The sequence below is a fragment of the Lampetra planeri genome, chromosome 37 (assembly GCF_965212315.1).
Source record: "Lampetra planeri chromosome 37, kcLamPlan1.2.h2, whole genome shotgun sequence".
NCBI lineage: Eukaryota > Metazoa > Chordata > Hyperoartia > Petromyzontiformes > Petromyzontidae > Lampetra > Lampetra planeri.
In genome coordinates this window covers 3,270,871-3,284,927 of record NC_136143.1, presented here as the reverse complement: position 1 = coordinate 3,284,927, position 14,057 = coordinate 3,270,871, and the positions used below count along the sequence as shown (strand labels likewise).

Below are 14,057 nucleotides of genomic sequence, written 5' to 3'. Positions count from 1 at the left end.
AAAAAACAATGCGCCGATCTGCTGTTTTTGGTCAAAATGTAACGAATTACTATTTTCAATTATTAATGCAGGTATGCATAGGTAATGGACTAATTATTGAGAGAGAAAAAAGATTAAGTATAAAATAGTTTGCATAATAAACACCACAGTACTGACTTGCGGCCAGTATTTTTAATGTATTTTTTTCTTTTTGACAACGAACGTTAACCAAGTACTGTACACCTGATGTACAATAAATTATCAATAGTTCGAGGCAATACGGAAATAATACATGCTAGATCTTGGTAAAAAAAACACCATTTCACTGCATATACCTCACTGGACGTTGCATCACAACACTCTAAAGTCATATTGAGACTGAAAACTTTCGTGACTGCAAGAATTCATATTCTTGGTTCTTTCGGTAAAGTCACGTAGATAGAAAACAAAAATCTAAATTAAAAGCAAAAAACCCACGACGTTTCGATCGCAACACAAGCGGTCTTCTTCTCTCGTGGGTTTTTTTGCTTTTAATTTAGATTTGTGTTTTCTATCTACGTCAGTGGCGGCTCCTGCAAAATCTCTCAGGGGGGGCAAATGTCTGGATGATTGATAAGGATAAGGTCCACCCATGCAATGAATACATTAACAGCTTAAGCATGTAAAGGCAACTTCACTTCTTTAATATTAATGAAAAATAAAGTGACTCTTACAATACATCTTGTTTGTTTATATACTCACTATTAAAACAAACCACTCAAGTTTATTTTATTAAAGATTCCACTAGGTGGCGATAAATTATATTGTTGGATGAAACGTGCTTACGTATGATGACGTTGGCACGTATGATGACGTAAGCACGTTAGTGCATGCCCTCCCGGAAGCCATAGAGAATGCATTGCAGCGCCCCCGTTCGAAAAAAAACATCTTTGAATGTAAGTCTATGGGGCCACTCGGGGCGATTCTCAGCCGGAGTGAAATCGCCCAAAAAGAGGCGGTACTCCACAGAACGTGACATGACGCTGATTGGACTATATCCAGAGGCTGACAGTGACGGCTAGCGTGACTGTGGTTGAATGACATTGGTCGTGCGTCGCCCAATCGCCCTAATGAAGAAACCGCCCCTGATCTACGTGACTTTACCGAAAGAACCAAGACAATATACTCTTTAGTCATATTTAAGCCCCCAAGGGCCTCGCTGTGTCTTCTTCAAAAACCCTCACGGGCAGTGCCGGATGAAGCTAGTGCGAGGGCCTGTAGCATGTTATAAAGGGGCCCTAAATAAAAAAACACAAATATTAAAACACACTTTTTTTACTTGCACAGTAAAGTAATTGTATTCTTTCATTTGCTATACAGGCAGATAATACGACAAATTTCTAACCTTAAATACCCAGTCGTTCGTAAAAGTTGAAGGCAGTATAGTACTATAGCAATAGAGCAAGTGCAGAATCACTGAACCGTAATTGATAGCTTGAAAGCATTTAGCGAGGGGCCCTTGAAAGTGCGGGGCCTGTAGCATATGTAGCTACTTTTGCTACGAGGATAATCCGGCACTGCTCACGGGCAAATTCTAAAACGTGTGAAGAGGCATGGACCACGGACCTCCAGATTCCAGACTCTCCACTCCCATGTTGTTTTCCCATTCATCTTTTATTCTGTGTAACCGCATGCTGAAGATGTAACAATAATAAATTGGCACCAAATATAACGTGTTTGCGTCATAACAGCTGTAAACTCAAAACGCAGTATAAAATACAGGGTTACATGGTTTACCACAAAGGAAATGTCTGAACAACGCACGTGTAACAATGCACAGTACAACATTCTAAAATACAATATTAAGTCACTTGAAGAAGTCCATTCCGAGAAACACTCCCAATGCACGCAGGGACCGGCGGTGATCGGATCCGAGCCAGGACAGCCCTCGTCGCTGTACATCCGAGCCGAGCCAGCGTGGAGGGGCTCTCACGATGTGGGTGATTTTTTTCCACTGGCGATTTGCCAAGCCGAGCCGGAACCAAACCGAGGAACTCTCGTGTCTCACAGACGTCCGACACGGTCACGGCCACAAGCAGACAGAGGGATGATCGTATTAATCAGGTTGCATTCGCAGTAGGCTCGACCGTGCGTGCTGGCACGGCTCTCGTTCTGCAGTGGAAAAAAACAACCTGGCACCTCCTCAAGCGTGCCCACCTGGCTCGGCACGGCATGCTGGCGCGGCTTGGTTGTGCAGTGGAATTTCGATACGAAGGCTCCGTCAGTAGGATCCCAAGGCAACCCACCCATGCCACATCGAGCCATGAGACTAACACTGCTGCCCGAATTTGACGATTCGTGGACTCCTTCTACCAACCACGATCCACGCCGGCTCACACCGCACAGACATCACGTAACACCCCACGATGGCCACGTTTCACACACGTGATAATGGCATTACACACGTGGCGATCCACACGCACGTCACACTGATGCCACGCACTCAAAGACACCACTGGTCTTGTGTCACAGCACATACACTGGTCAAGTGCCACGCTACGCGATTCACAACACACACACACCGGTCTCACAGCACGGGGCACACACGCCACACCACGCACACAATGGTCTCGTGTGTCTCCACACTTACGTCACACCAACATGTGCGCGTCACACATCTCGACACGCTGGACAGGCACCGAGCCAAAGCCGCGACGCTGGGGATATTCCGAGCGACACACATTTACAGCTGCATTGATCGCACCTGGCTCCCAAACGAACTTGGCACATGGGGACGCGGCAAGGGATGGACACGCGTTACAACAGAGATGTGCGTAGAAGCAGGAGATTCCATCGGCTCCGCCTCGAGCCAGCGAATCCGCAAGCAGCAGCCGGCGGCAGGTGGTCGATCAAACCAGGAATGAGTGGGACAGATGTGGCCGGATGAGGTGTGGCCGGATGAGGGGTGGCCCCGCCGTAAGGCTTCGCTAAAACATAATGCACTTTGTAAATTAAACCGTTCGTTAAGCGTCTGCTAATTCGTGTTATACAATTCGGGCGACACGGTTCTGCGGAGGGGAACATCGCACGGAGAAGGGCACGGGGGTGGGGCTTCGTGGGCTCACGCGTGGAAATCCTCTCGAGTTCAACCGTCCACTTTAGAGGTTTACACAAACCGGCGCGTTTGTAATGAACTTCGCCATCGCCACCATGACTCCTGGCTGGGCCTCGCCGTGCAAGTGTAGCCTCGGGACAATCGCTGTCATTGGCACAGGTGAGCCCAGGTAAGCATGGTACAGGTGGACCCAGGGCACACGTGGGCACAGGTGAGCGTGACAAACCCAACGCGATGTTGTATGTGACAGTGCGCATAAGCATTGACACTATAATGATACTTAAATCAGGGGTCAGGGATTTGCAAAAGTTTCAAGTCATTACGAGCACTTAGCAGTTTTCTAATTATAGCACAGGTGATTATGCATAAGGAAGTTAGTTATTGAGCAAGCAGATGTTTTTTTTTGTCTTTTCTTTCTGATTTAAATAATTGACAAGACAGAGGGCTTCTGGTTTGGCAGGCTAAATAAAAAACCCTGTGAAGTCACAACGTCACGGTTAAACGTCGCCAACTGCGCAAGCAAAGTAACAGTTGCGCTCGCACACACACGCGCTCGCACACACCGTACGAGATGGCTTACCACGATGATTAAAATATTTTACAACAGTTCATGTGTGTGCGTGCGGTGACTGCGGTAGGCTGTGCTGAGGCTGGGCTTTGTTCTTCACGAGTGCTGATCCAGTGGCAGTGGCTCTGGCCGTTCCGTCGCAAAGCTCGGTGGAGCGTCGTGCGTCAACGAAAGCACTGCTTGTGACTGCAGCTCTCCGTTGACCAAGTCGTGCCTCGCAGGGTAGGCCGCTAGCACAATGCGTGGACACCTCCCCAAGTGCACACACCCGTGCGTGCGTGTACGTCAGGCGTATGACTATTCACCCCCACCCCCCAAAGGGTTTAGATGAATTGTCATGATGCTGGATCATGAATCGATTCAAGAACCGATTCGTCGTTTAAAATTTTTCTGAATATGATCTACAATGTTGTTAGCTCGATTAGTCTAAATATGCCAGCGTATCATTCACAGGAGTTGCAGATAATAAACCGTCACAATGTGCGATTCGACACGTGCTTCGTGAACATTAGAACTCGCTGTAATCGGTGAAACATTACAAGCCAAGTGGACACACATACGTACGCGTGTGTGCGTACATGCGTGTAAAGAGTGCGTGCGTCTGTGAGTGCGCGTGTCGTGTGACCGCGAGCGCGCGAATGTACGCGCGAGACTGGACCCCTGCACCGGTAAAACTCGGGCTCGCCGGCACCGCGCCCACCCTGGCGCCCGAACCCCGCTCACGCGTTGGCGGCGTTGGTGGTGAAGGTGACGAGCTGGCGCGCCGCCTTGGCGATGTCGTACGCGCACTGGATGACCTGCTGGGTGATGAGCTGCAGGTCGACGGCGTCGCCCGCGTCCGCGGGGATCGTCTTCATGCACTCGGACTGCAGCCGCAGCGCGCTGCCCGTCATGAGGCGCAGCGAGGCGCGCAGCGTCTCTGAGCGCGGCTTCTGCAAAGCGACCATGGGGAAAACGCGCGGTCGATGGACGGCAACGATGCATGCAGCACCGCTGCAGACAAAGATCCCCTGTGTAGCCACGACAGACTGTTGGGGCAAGAGCTGTTAGCGAGCACCTATGAAGGCCGGCACGGCACACGAAGGGATGGGTGGCCAACACCACGCTCGACCACCTTTATCTCCCCAGTGGTGAGGTTTACACACCGCACCAGGTACTCATTTGAGGCCGAGTCGGCCTAGGGGAGGCCTAGGACTGGTTCAGACAATCGTTACTGGCGATGGCCGTGAGCAGGAATCAAACTCGGGTCGCCGGGTTCGTAGCAGTGCACAAACCACTGCACTACTACCGCTCCCCACTACTATAGATGGCAGACACGCACACACATGCATAGCACACTCAGAGAGAACTAAAGGCAGTCCCCGGGTTACGGAAGGGTTAAGTTCCCAAGAACGATCCGTAACCCGAATTTTCTGAATGTCGGATACTGAACAATTTTCTCACAAAAATCGATAAAATCCCACAGCCGGAAACAGTTGTGCCTCCCCTACCCGATTGCTCGTACCGTATCACGCCGTCGTCCGTTTTCTATCGCTGCCTGTACCGTATCGCTGTGCATATGGCTCTGCACTTCCTACGATTCTTTCATTTCATCGAATATCTACCCTAACACTTCCCACAATTAAACTAACGGAACATACACCGTATCCAATTGCTTATGAATACCACAAAACGTTTTAAAATTGTGAACAGAAAGCAGTCGCTTCCGAATGTTCGTGAACCGTGCATTCGGCTTGGCCTAGAGACTTCCCTGATCGCTGGTGGCTGAGAAGTGAAATTGTGTTAAATAAAGTACAATACAGTAACTCGTGAAATAATCTTTAAATTAAGAAAACTAGCAATAGAAACAAGGGAAAAATATAGTTCTAAGCGTAGAAAACAAACAATTACGTAATGCTACAAAAGGAAAAGAATTATGTAACACTATAAAAAAATTCCATTGAGCTTGATCTTAGTGAAGCTTCGCGGTATTCACCCACAACCTCACCGCGCTGCACTACTTACACTTACGTAACTAACGCAAACATTTCCAAATAGTGAATTTTGATTAACACGATTTATGGGAGCATTTCGGATTTCCCTAAATCGGGTCTTCCGCAACCCGGGGAGTTCCTGTACTAGAGACAGCACGCACACCCAATCAGGACTACCAGGGACAGCACACTCACACAGCGTTATTAGAATCACTACACACACACAGACCCCGCTTAACAAAACACAACTACCGTAGACCTCTGTAATCGAGCATACCTTTGGGAACAGAGCGGCCATCTCCGACACCGCGATGTGGATCTTGCTGGAGCACGGCACAAAGCTGGAGGGAGCGCACGGACGTGCGGGGTGAGCGTTACACACAGCGGCGATTAGCGCGCTTGGCTACGTTATGGTGCAAAAGAAGTTCAACATACATACGTACATACGTACGCACAACGCAAACTCGGGAAAATCGTCGCATCATAGTGCACGGTGTCCACGTGTCGGTGCCGTCTGGAGCAGCACACCAGCCGATGGCCACGAGTACAAACACGTCTCACCCCGCGGGGCGAGAACTCGCTGTAGGGAGCGGGCGGCCTGCGCCGTGCGAGGCGCTCCGGAGGGGTGGGACCGCAGCCGTTTCGCGAGAACCGCCGTGCGGACGGTAAATAGCGGCGGGGGGGGCTTGGCGAGAAGGGGAGAGCGGCAAACAACAGGGGGGGGGGGTGGGGGGCCTGTCTGTGCTACCTCTCGTGCTTGCACTCCTGAGCAGAGCGCAGCAGCTCCTGGATGTTCTTGGTGATCTGCTCCGTCTTGCGGATGACGTCCTGTCCGCTGGGCAGCGCGTGGCTCGGGTCGCCCTCGCTCTCCTCCCCCTCGACGCAACGAACGCCGAGGCCCACCTCCCTGGGGACGCGGCGCGCATGCACACGCGCGCACGTTTGCCGCATGCGCAACAAAGATCCGAGGATCACACAACACATTTATCGTATGGATAACAAACATGCGTTGAGCTCGCACACACAAGTGCCACGTCACATGTGAACCTCTGTCCGCTTGCGAACCTGCGCACGTTGCAATTTTTTTACGATTATCATAAAAAATGCATGTTTACAATGCACACGAGGCAAACGCACAGACATTTCGAAAACGCACGGCTCACACAAGCGCTGGCCGCATGGATGACACACACGGGCACACGGACACGGCGCGTGCAGCAGAGAACACGGCCGCTGGCGGAGCACGTCGCCAGGCTGCAGCCAGAAATACGACGCACCTGTAGCTGCTGTAGTCCCCGTCTAGCGAGGAGTCCAGACCAGAGGCCTGGAGACAGAGGTGAGGGGGGAACACACGACGGTCAGTGCACACCGCCTGTGTTCGGCTGCGCGAGGTTAGCTGTTATTAAGCAGGGCAAGCTTCCAAACACCAGGCGGCGGTGATTAAACAATTAGTGTGCAAGAAAGCCGGCCCCTTTACAAGCACGCTTTATCGAGCGCGGTCTTCTGTGCGCGATGCCACCAAGTCCGCAGTGCAGTGCAAGAAGCGGCAACGTCCGAGATTTGCGACGTTTTGTTTTTCGTCTCTTATCGCGTTACGCGCCGACGCAGCCCGGACGGCGCAACACGGCGCGCGGTAGAACAGCCAGCAGACAACCGCGTAGCGCGCGCCGTCACAAGACGACGGCGCAAGTTAACAGCAGGTCCTCCCCCGTGCAGCCAAAGCGATTGCGGCGGCGCCATGAGGTTAGTTCCCCGCGAGAAGCGACCGGCGTAGGCCGCGGGGCCGTGCGAGCGGTGGCTGCGGTGCGAGCTGAAGAGGAGGAGGAAGAGGAGGAAGAGGAGGTCGCGTCACGTCGGAAAGGGGACGCGCGCCGGGCACGCGGAACGCGAGTACTTAACCAGGCCGCGCATGGCGTCGCGGGCCGGGAAGAGCGCGGGGTGGTGTGAAGGAGAGAAAACAGGGGCGGTCACAAACGCACTCCTACGAATCTGCGCGGCCACGCAGGGCGGCGGCAGCGGCGGCGGTGGCGGTGGGGAGTGAAGAGATGAGACACAGACACACACAACACAGATTGGATATGGAAAATAAACACACTAAAACACAACAAAGAAACCAAAAAGAGACTTAAAAGTGATGTGGAAAAATCTGCCGAAAGCAGCGTGCGGATATAAAAGAGGCGGTGAGCTCCCCCCTTCTTCTGCCCTAACATTTATGAGCCTACGCATTCGTGGAGTTTGTTCTTTGAATAATTACAATAAAACAAAGGTTTAGATTTCCCATTGCTAGAAGACATGCAAATTGGGCTGGGGTTTGCACTGCAGCTTTGCGACTCGTCACGATCACAATCGCTGCGCGCTTGCTTTGTGAACCTTGCAGACAAAGCGAGACGCTTCCCCAAGCCACGCGTGCAGCCCTGCGAGAGGGCGACGCGGACGAAGAATCTACGGTGGCCGAGCAGAGGGAACCACCCAGCGCGGCGGTGCAGAAGGCCGCGTCGGCACGGGCTCGGCCCGGCCGATGGTGACTTGGGCGTGCGGCCAGCGCGGGCCGCGACCACCGAGAGCGGTCGCCGGGCCCGGCCCCTCACCCATCTACTGGCAGCAAGCAGTGAAAGAAGGAAAAAAAAAAGCAGCAAAGGGTAAAAAAAGGAAAACTGCGCGGCTCACGTTTGCGGACACGTCAGGCGCGCGTGCGTCCCCGTCGCCGCCCGGCTGGTGCGAGCGCGGCAGCGAGCTCGTCTCGCACATGGACTGTGGGCGCCCCGCTCCGCCCACCCCGCGCATGGACGGACGCCGGTTGGTGGGCACCTGGTAGACGGGCTCCTTGCGCGACGCGGAAGGACCCCCTCCCCCGCCGCCACCGCCGCCGCCACCGCCGCCGCCGCCGTGCGGGCCTGGGTAGGGAGAGCTGCCGCTGCCCAGCTGCTCGCGCAGCGTGGAGTTCTCGCGGTGCAGCTTGTCGACCTGTTGTGACGCACGAAGGTGAATGCCGCGCACACGAGGGTGGGGGGGGGGGGGAAGGGGGGGGCGGGTAACAGCGGCGAGCACAGCCACTAATGGCGCACGGTGAGACGGCGTGGAAGCTGGCGCAGCAAACGGCAGAGCTCAAACACCACCCCTAAATGCATACACGCAGATAAATAAAGTACCGCTGCACACGAATGCACAAACGTACGCACAGGAAAACACCACCACTAAATCACACGCACATAAATGTTACGTTCGTTTTTGTTTAAAAAAAAAGAAAGTGCCATGATAAAGTAAAACAAGAGGCCAACAGATGACCACAAATCCACGTGCACACACGCACGTGTACACACACACACACGTGTACACACTTGCGCACAGTGGTGGGAGAGGAGTGCGCACAGGCTGTACGTGGCGCTCGGTGTCACGTGACGATGGGAGGTCGGCGCCCGCGTCTCACCTCCTGCCTCAGGCGCCGCAGCTCGTCTCCAAGGTCGGAGTTCACCTTGAGTAACCTCTGAACTTTGGCCTCCGAGCTGGCAAGCGCCGACTTGACCTCCATGTACTCCTGCAAGGTGATCGGCCCGTCGGAGAGGTCAGAGTCCATGCTCTGGGTTCAAGAGGTCACAAGTGAGGGCCAACAGTAAGTTACTGCCATGAGGAGCTCACCAAACCCTGTGATTATTACCTCGCTAATATAACCCTACTCATTCAGCGTCAAGCTGACACTAATTTGGTAAATGAGTCCGGAAATAAATGGGATAAATGAGCATTCGAGACAGGATTTCCGGGGAACTTCTATAACCTCTGGGCCAATGCGTTTCACGCGGTAACGTCACGAACGACACCTCCGTCTAACCGCGTGGCCATGGTTCTGTGGTTCTGTGGGCTGGGCTCGACGTGGGGAAGGGAGTGCACGGACGTACCTTGGCTCGGGATTTGACGGCGGAGTTCCCGGGGGTCACGTCTTCATCCTCCGACGGCACGATGTCATAATCGTGAACGTCGTCATCGTCCATGCTGTCTATAGACATTACACGCGGCCACACGCACACAGCGCCCCACTCCTACACCGCGCGTCTCCCTGCACGAGAAGATCTACACAGCTGGACTCGTGAGTTACTTAAGCAAGGGTTAAATCTTTACATTTTATCTGGCGCTTCTATGCTATTTGGTGTGAAACGGGAACGCAGAAGTAAGGGTACTGCGCTACGAACGTGGCCACCAAAGTCTGATTCCCGGCAACGGTTAACATCAGTGTCCAAGGATATCTGATCATGGTTGCATCCCGCATGGACCAAAATGGCGAAATTTGGGTCAAACAACCGCCATGACCAACGTGACATGGGTAAGGCCTTCACCCAGCTCTGGGTTAAGGGCTCTAAATTATCAATATTATTACCGTTTATTACTTTAAACGCACCGCACATCCCTGCGCATTTGCTTCACACTCGCCACGCTGCAAGGCCACGTGGGCATTTGTGTTTCTCCGAGCGCACGTGCGTGCGTTCGTGTCCCGTGTCGTGTCCACTCGGGCTCTCATGCCCACGCGTGCCCACGCGGTGCCCTCACCCCCCGGCGCTGTGCCCTGCTGCCGCCGCTTGGCATCGCTCAGGATGTCGATGATGAGCGTGGCGAACTCGCGAGCGTTGAAGCGAGCCAGCTTCTGTCGGCCCTGCACCGCAGACACCGGTGGGGTCAAGACACCAGCAGTTTCACGGCATTGGGCACGGCCAATCGACCCTGAAATATCTAAGCACTCCTGGCACCATCCCTCGCACCTCCGATTTGCACGGTTGACTATGTAATGGTGCGAAAGAATTTCGATTTAAATTCCATTCAGACTCTGTCTCCTTTACAGACCTGTTCTCCACCTGAGGACGGCTGCTTGCGTTGTGGCCGAAACGTCGTGAGAATTATTTTATTATGTTTTATTTTTATTATTTTATTATTTCCATTCTACGTGACTTTACCGAGAGAACCAAGAAGGTGCGAAAGAAGTTCAACATACATGCCGAGCGCACAACGCTCGCACCCATGGCAAGGGTTAACTGTGCCTTATAACAAAAATTCACAACCACCACCCATTCAAAATTACTCTATTTTGTCTGTATGTACAACTTCTTTTGCATCGTATGTAACTAACCGTGCTAATCGGAGGTGCGGGGGAAGGACAACAAAATAACCCAGGGCTGCAATATTTACAACTTAGCCTTAAGCGTTGTCGCTCTACTTAAGCATTACAGCCGAGCAGAAACAGTAATCTTCCTCCTCTCGCCACGTCGACAAGTTAACCAACGCGATCGCAAATTAACGCAGCCGGGTGGAGAGGGAGCGGCCGCACCTGGTTGCGTGTGGACGAGTACTCGGGGTTGACGGGCAGGAAGGGCACGGCGGTGCGGTCCGTCACCAGCTTGCTGTGGTTCTGTGTGGTCAGCCACACTGGGTGAGGAGCACGGGGAGGGGGAAAAAACCCATCACGAACTCGCCCAAGTGTGCACGAAGCCGTTCGACGCCCCGCGCACTCACTCGCCCGCATTTCGCGAAGTGACCGACCGTACGTCAGGAACCATCTCAAGCAAAAGTCCTACTGCACAAGCAGGGGGGGGGGGAGGGGGGCGCATCTCACCTGCATCGGTTTCGCGCCTGTCCACCTCATCGTACACGTCCATTGCAAGCTCCTCAAAGAGGTGGTTGCTCAGCTGTTGGAGGGGGAAGAAGAGGAGGGAGGAGGAAGAAGGAGGAAGGGGAATGCGTGAGATCAGGCGCCCAAGCAAAACGTGCGTGCAGCTGTCGACGCAATGCAAACACAACCCGTGCCTGCATTCACTGCAGATTAGAAGGCAGAGGCGGGATTAACACCACCCACATGTGCAGCAACAACATTGCATTCATACAGCTCCGCTCGGCACACATGCACACAAAGACCAAGATCCCTCGAGTAGCCACGAGGATTGTTCGAACAAGCGAGCGCCTATTAAGGTTGGCACGGCACACAAGGGGTGTGGGTGCGCTCCAAATCCATGCCTTTACCTCCCCAGTGCTGACGTTTACACACCGCACCAGGTGCTCATTTAAGAATGAGTCGACCCAGGCGAGGCACAGGACCGGTTAAAATATTCGTTACTGTTATGGGTCGTTGAGAGCAGGTAATCAAAGTCAGGTTACCAGGTTCATGGCGCAGTGTACCAACCGCTACACTGCTGCTCCCCACCCACAAAGGCCACCACAGAGGGTGGCCGGGAAGTGTGGGATTAGGCTCCAGCCCGTGACGCCGGGTGAAACGGGAAATGGAACTCACTGCTTCCAGTTTCTTCTTGGCTGCCTTTGCAAATTCAGAGAGGTCCAGGCTGCTGCAAGACAAATGTGCAGAAACAAAGCTGACATCGCGGCTCGCACGACTCAGCCAGCCACAGATTCACTCACGGGGCCTGAAGAGTATTGTCATGAATCTCAGACGCACAGCGAGTTGAAGCGTACTTACTTCTGTCTGACTCCGAGCGGGGAAGGGCAGCGTGAAAAGCAAACGCAACAACATCTGAGTGACCATTAACACCCGGACGTCCACATTTCACCACATCCCATCAATCGGGGACGCCTGCACTGCGTGTGTTTATGCAGGCTACCAAAGATCACACAACTCAATTGCGCCCCACCCTGTGAGAATAAAATATCAATGGGCCCGACACAGCACGACCACACCTTCCGTTTTTAATAAGTTTAGAAACGTCTAAGCAAAGCCTGGTTAATAATTAAGACGGACGACACATGTACTTTAATGGGCCAATCTCACAGAGGAGATATTAGTGGGCGAAGGCGGTGCATACGCGCATCACGTGGCGGCGAATGTGCGGATGGATTAATACCACCCTGGTGTGACACTTTGATCTCACTTCCTGGGTAGAATGTGCACAAGGAAGTTGTGTGGCGAAGGCCATCAGGCTCTCACCTGTCTGCCATCTGCGGAATCACAAAGTGCTGGCCGCTCTTGTGATCTGGAGGAAGGGGGAAACGCAACGTTGACTCAGAAAGCTGGGTCTCAACACGTGAACAGACAGACATCTCGCTCGCTCTCTTGTCTCTCCACCCGCTCTTCGTGGACTAGTCCGTGACAACCCTCCCTCCCCCACAAGTGCAAAATGGAACATTCCGAGTAAAAGCATCCCAGCACCCGCATCATTACGCAAGGTGTCCCGTGACGGCGCAGGTGTGGGGGAATTCAGTCGGAACGTTCCACTCTGCGTCGAGATAACGGCACGAGTGGTTCATCAGACGCCCGCGGAGGGCGAAGGGGGTAAGGTCGCAAGGTCTCGGCGTGCCTCCCTTACCTGGCTTACGGCCGCACAAGTAGAAGGTGAGGCGGTCGGTGAGCTCGTACTGGCACTCTACGAGGCGGTCGGCGAGATCCGTGTGTCCCGCTTGGCTGCACCGCACACACAGACCCACGCACGCACGCGTGTGTAAGCACACATGTGCGTGCATGTATACATGCGTACACGCACCGCGCGCGCGCACGCACACACATGCACACACATGCACGCATGCATGCACGCCACACACATGGAAAACAGAATGCGCGCATGCGCCACGTACGCTAGCAATCATGTGCACTTGTAGGCACGCACACATAGGTACAAAGAAAAGGATTTTCAATATAGCCATGGCATACAAGGAGGTGGATGGCCAGCACCACACCTGACTGCCTTTGTCTCCCCAATGCTGATGCCGATTCATTTTAAGGCAGAGTCGTCCTAGAGGAGGCCGATGACCAGCTGAAATATTCGTAACTCATGTTGGCTATAAGCGGGTATCTAACTCACAAAGGTATGTACAAACGTGTGCGCACGTCATAAATGCGCACACGGACACGCGCATGCGTAACATGATCACAGGTTTAATGAGAAGGCTGCCCATCCCTGGCAATGGGAAACTTCATTTATAACATTGAGACTAACGTCCCAACTTTTCCACTCCTGCTTATTCCACCGTGACACAAGACAGACCACCCCGTAACATACTACGTGTGCAGAGCGCTTGGTTTGGCTTTTCATAAGCAAGTCACATGGCCACAAGGGGTCGAGTGAAGGCCTGTATTTACAAGCAGGTGACCGCCCATTCAAACAAAACGCTTCTATAATTGTATTCACATCTGCGGCCGGGAAGCGTCTTAAGCGATGAGCGTGCTGAATCGCGCCTCCCAGCTGGAGCCCGCAGCAAGCATCGTCCTTGCTAACGAGCACCCGGAATTAATCGGGGACTGACAGCGGTGCCCTTATTTCGTCTCCCAGATTTACTTCCGTTCTCATTACCGCTCTAAGTGCTAAAGTAATCTTGAGAGCCGGAGATGATGATGATGATGCACAAATTATTTGTTTCTCATGTGGCGCTGCGCTAATTGTCCCTTCTCAGCAGGCGACAATGAACACTTTCAGGAGCAGCCGACCATTTCTGACCCACGCGCTGCAGGCACCAAGTC

General features: G+C 53.1%; 2 protein-coding genes across 4 annotated transcripts in view; both read right to left on the bottom strand.

Moving 5' to 3' along the window:
• The window catches only part of LOC144730918 (alpha-1,3-galactosyltransferase 2-like), a 138,220-nt gene that overhangs the window by 48,776 nt on the left and 75,387 nt on the right, over positions 1-14,057 (bottom strand). The gene's annotated exons all lie outside the window — the stretch shown is intronic.
• LOC144730913 (ARF GTPase-activating protein GIT2-like) overlaps positions 1,614-14,057 on the bottom strand; it is a 28,425-nt gene continuing 15,981 nt past the window's right edge. The window contains exons 7-20 of one of the 3 annotated variants that reach the window (XM_078611766.1): positions 12,910-13,004; positions 12,531-12,576; positions 11,883-11,934; positions 11,211-11,283; positions 10,926-11,023; positions 10,154-10,256; positions 9,508-9,605; positions 9,042-9,191; positions 8,282-8,578; positions 7,514-7,603; positions 6,892-6,938; positions 6,363-6,521; positions 5,892-5,955; positions 1,614-4,573 (exon numbers count right to left, since the gene is read on the bottom strand). In XM_078611766.1, coding sequence (XP_078467892.1) covers positions 4,361-4,573; positions 5,892-5,955; positions 6,363-6,521; positions 6,892-6,938; positions 7,514-7,603; positions 8,282-8,578; positions 9,042-9,191; positions 9,508-9,605; positions 10,154-10,256; positions 10,926-11,023; positions 11,211-11,283; positions 11,883-11,934; positions 12,531-12,576; positions 12,910-13,004 — 1,585 coding nt within the window. In that variant the 3' untranslated portion in view covers positions 1,614-4,360. The remainder of the gene's footprint in view (positions 4,574-5,891; positions 5,956-6,362; positions 6,522-6,891; positions 6,939-7,513; positions 7,604-8,281; positions 8,579-9,041; positions 9,192-9,507; positions 9,606-10,153; positions 10,257-10,925; positions 11,024-11,210; positions 11,284-11,882; positions 11,935-12,530; positions 12,577-12,909; positions 13,005-14,057) is intronic. The other 2 variants (XM_078611767.1, XM_078611768.1) reach the window with 2 other exon arrangements.